This window comes from Penaeus chinensis, chromosome 19, assembly GCF_019202785.1.
Source record: "Penaeus chinensis breed Huanghai No. 1 chromosome 19, ASM1920278v2, whole genome shotgun sequence".
Lineage (NCBI taxonomy): Eukaryota > Metazoa > Arthropoda > Malacostraca > Decapoda > Penaeidae > Penaeus > Penaeus chinensis.
In genome coordinates this window covers 10,695,725-10,699,101 of record NC_061837.1, presented here as the reverse complement: position 1 = coordinate 10,699,101, position 3,377 = coordinate 10,695,725, and the positions used below count along the sequence as shown (strand labels likewise).

The 3,377-nt window shown below is 48.8% G+C and overlaps 1 protein-coding gene across 1 annotated transcript in view; it reads left to right on the top strand.

Annotated features, from left to right (window-relative positions):
• The first annotated feature begins 578 nt into the window (after positions 1-578).
• The window catches only part of LOC125035449 (T-box transcription factor TBX20-like), a 92,248-nt gene continuing 89,449 nt past the window's right edge, over positions 579-3,377 (top strand). The window contains exon 1 of the mRNA XM_047627857.1: positions 579-1,280. Coding sequence (XP_047483813.1) covers positions 1,121-1,280 — 160 coding nt within the window. The 5' untranslated portion in view covers positions 579-1,120. The remainder of the gene's footprint in view (positions 1,281-3,377) is intronic.

Sequence of the window (3,377 nt, the reverse complement as noted above, 5' to 3'; positions counted from 1 at the left end):
CCTCGTTTCTCGATTATTCCCATTTCCTCGGGGTCATCTGTGAGTTATTGCAGTCTCTGCACTGGCTGCAAGAAACCTCTGATACAGTATGACTTGTATTTTATTGTGAGGTGTATGATTATTAATAATGAGTTGGAGAATAAATATGTTAGCACGCAGAGCGGAAAATAATAGTGAACTTGGAGCTCATCATTCTTGCCGGACCTCCCACTTGGGTTCGCGGGCGCTGATTGGTTCACTGTCCACTTGACGTTCCGCGAGAGACGGATGCTGATTGGTTACGTTTTTACTGTTGATTGTTTGTTCAAACCAATGTTATGTTTCAATATTATTGTTTTAATATATTATCTTAAATACAATATTGACCTTGTTCGTTAGCCTTTTAACTTGCATATGAGTAGCTCTGTGGCTGTTTTAGATCTAAGGACAAGTGTTTGACGCAAACTACGGCGCGCAAATAATTCTTCCCCCGCGAGCAGCGTGCGGCAACAGTTTTTCGGGGCGGAGCGCTGCTGACTCCGCCCTCTCCCAGCAACACCTCCTCATGGGCTTGACTGTTCATCAGTTGGTCATCACTCTGTACCGCGGGTGGACACTTCAGCCTGAGTTGTTGGCAGCTAATTAGTGGAATATGAGGTGCCAGTGATGTACCAATCTAGTAGCTGTGAGCCGACACCTTACCTCTCAGTGTAAAGACCGAACTCAAGTTAACCCAAGTCAATGTTCTAGTGGTCGGCGAGTAATTTAACTCTGTGACTCGATACCCTGAGACTGCGCAGGTGCAAAACGGGAAATTTGCCCTCGCACAGTACAACTCGTTTCGCGCGAAAACCTATAAATCGACGGACATTCGCACTGAGGAGGCGAGGCTGGTCTTAGTTGCCTCTTCCCCCTCTTAAAAAAGGGAATCACTCCTCATGTTATCGACAATACCGCTGTGAACACCGGCAGAAGCAACGTTATCGGCGACGGAACTGACACGGCCGCGCCAGTACAGCACCTGAGAAGATCCTCCTCCAGCCTTGCGCGAAGTCGGAGCCACCTCCTTCCCTCCGTGTGTCGCCAGGGCACGAAGGGACAAGCCTTGCGGGCGTGCGTCGGGTGTGTTCTCGCGACAGTGATGCTGGCGGGCGGCCTCGAAGAAGCCATGTCTGGGTGCAAACCCCGCGCCACCGACTTCTCCATCGCGGCGATCATGTCCCGAGGGTCGGCGGCGGCGGCGGCGGCGGCGGCAGCGGCGTCGGGTTTGCGGCACGCCACCTCCCCTGGCCTTCCCTTAGGTAAGTCTTAGCTCATTTCTAGTGCTATTGCAATGGTGACGCAATATTTGACGTCGGTCTTGAATGCAATCTTCGCACACTAAGTTGACTTTTGGCGCCCCACCTTTAGCTTACCTATGTCAGTGCTATCACCTATATGTCTAAAAAAAAATTCGGCATTTACGTTTAAAACGATACATCCAAAATTGAGAAAAAAAGGGGACGAGGAGCCTGGCCATGCTGCCCGAGTCCTCACATCCTCCGAAGAGGGACAGTGACGTAGAACAAACGCGAGCGGCCGTCCATTGTCGGGCTGCCTTGTCTACTTGTTCCCCAAATTAGGGGTCTTTTCTGAGGGTGAAGGCCCGCCGCGGTAGGAGACGGGGAGGGGGAGGGGGGAGGGGAGGCCGGAGAGAAACAGAATCTTAAAATCCGAAGAGAGGGAACATATTATTAATGGAAATAGAATTACATCGTGGACATAATTTTTATTATGTGTATTTTTGATTTATCATGGATCCTGACCCTCCAAAAAGACAACTCAAAAAGTGAGGACGCTCTTTCCCAAACTGTCGACCGCATTTGTATGCTAATTACAGTGTATAAAATTATTATTACCTCATACATTCAAATTGTTCGCGAATTACTCTATTTTCATGTTAATGACGTTTATCTCTACAACATCTCGGGGAATACGAAATCTGTATGCAACAACTGCAGGAAATACTTAGCGAACTCGTTTTGTTTAAATGTCTTAATTGAGAACGTCACTATAAAACATTACGTTTCGACAAATAAAATATTCATTTGCATCTGGGGAAATATATATTTTATATTACTTGGTGAAGAGTTCAAGCCCCTCCCCCCTTATTGTTATGCATTTACTTGAGATAGTAAATTAAACCTGATGCAGCGAGATATACACACTGTCATCATCAATCATTCGATCTGCAATTGCAAAAGTCAACTACACGGGTTTCTTTTCCCCTGACGTCGAGATGATTTTTGTAAGTTTGAAGTCCTTCTCTGCTCCAAGAGGCTGAGGTGAGCCTCGAGTGTCTTGGGCGGCTGGTCCTGTCGGCCTCCTTACGTGGCTACCAAGGGCGGGGCGTCGTCAGCGGCGTGCTGGTGGTCCCGCGGAGCCCAAAGGGCTTGTGTGTAAACCTCGGGCGGAAGTGCTTCTTGATGCAGCTCCCGGAAACGCTTCTGAGAGAGCGGCACCTCTCATATCTCCTCGTCCGCCCTTCATCTGTATTCCCCGCATGCACGCCCACTGCACCAACGTTACATACAGACATGCCGCCCTTGCAATGCGTCTTTTTCTCTCAACGTGCCGCCCGCCCGCCCGCTGGGTGGCCGGGGGCGCCGCGACGGATCCCCAGCCCAGGGTCGGTGCCGCCGCAGCGCTCCCGACCTCCTCGCCAGACGCCCTGGCTCGGGGCCTTCGGGGAATTACAGCGTATTATCGGTAATTTTCACACTATGTTTATGGCGGCGCTTAGCTAATGCTTTATTGGCAATTTTGAATAGCAATGTTGATGATATCTGCGCGGCGAACTCACCACTTGTAATTCCTGCGATGTTTACGATGTTTGCAAACTAATTTGATAAAATTTGCGCTTGCATTAAGAAAGGCGTGAGTGTACGAGGCGAATCTAACGCCTCGGGGTATAGATTGCTGTAATGGCAGTTTTTTTTTTAGCGTAAGAGTTCCACCTTTTACGCCTCGAGGGAGGGGCGAGGGGGGGGAGAAGAGGGGAAACGAACCAGACGTCAAGATAGACCTCAAGGATGACAGGAGAATGTGAGCGCCGCGCCCGACGTCGACCCTTTCGCCTCCAAGACGCTGTAATAACGGCCTTTGATTTCCTTTGCTTTTTCTTCTCCGATTTCTCCGTCCCTTCCCCATCTCCTTCTTTCACTCTCGCCTGGTTCTCATCTTTCTATTCCTCTTTCTTAATATTTATTAAGAGCATGTGCGTGTTTTTTTTTTTATCTCTCTTGTCTCTGCTCTCTACCCCTTGTTTCTTAATGTCGTAACAGCGTGGAACTGTTATCGTCCTCGCTAATAAAAAATGTTTCTGTAACATCAAGATTTCACAAGAAAATATCAGGTCT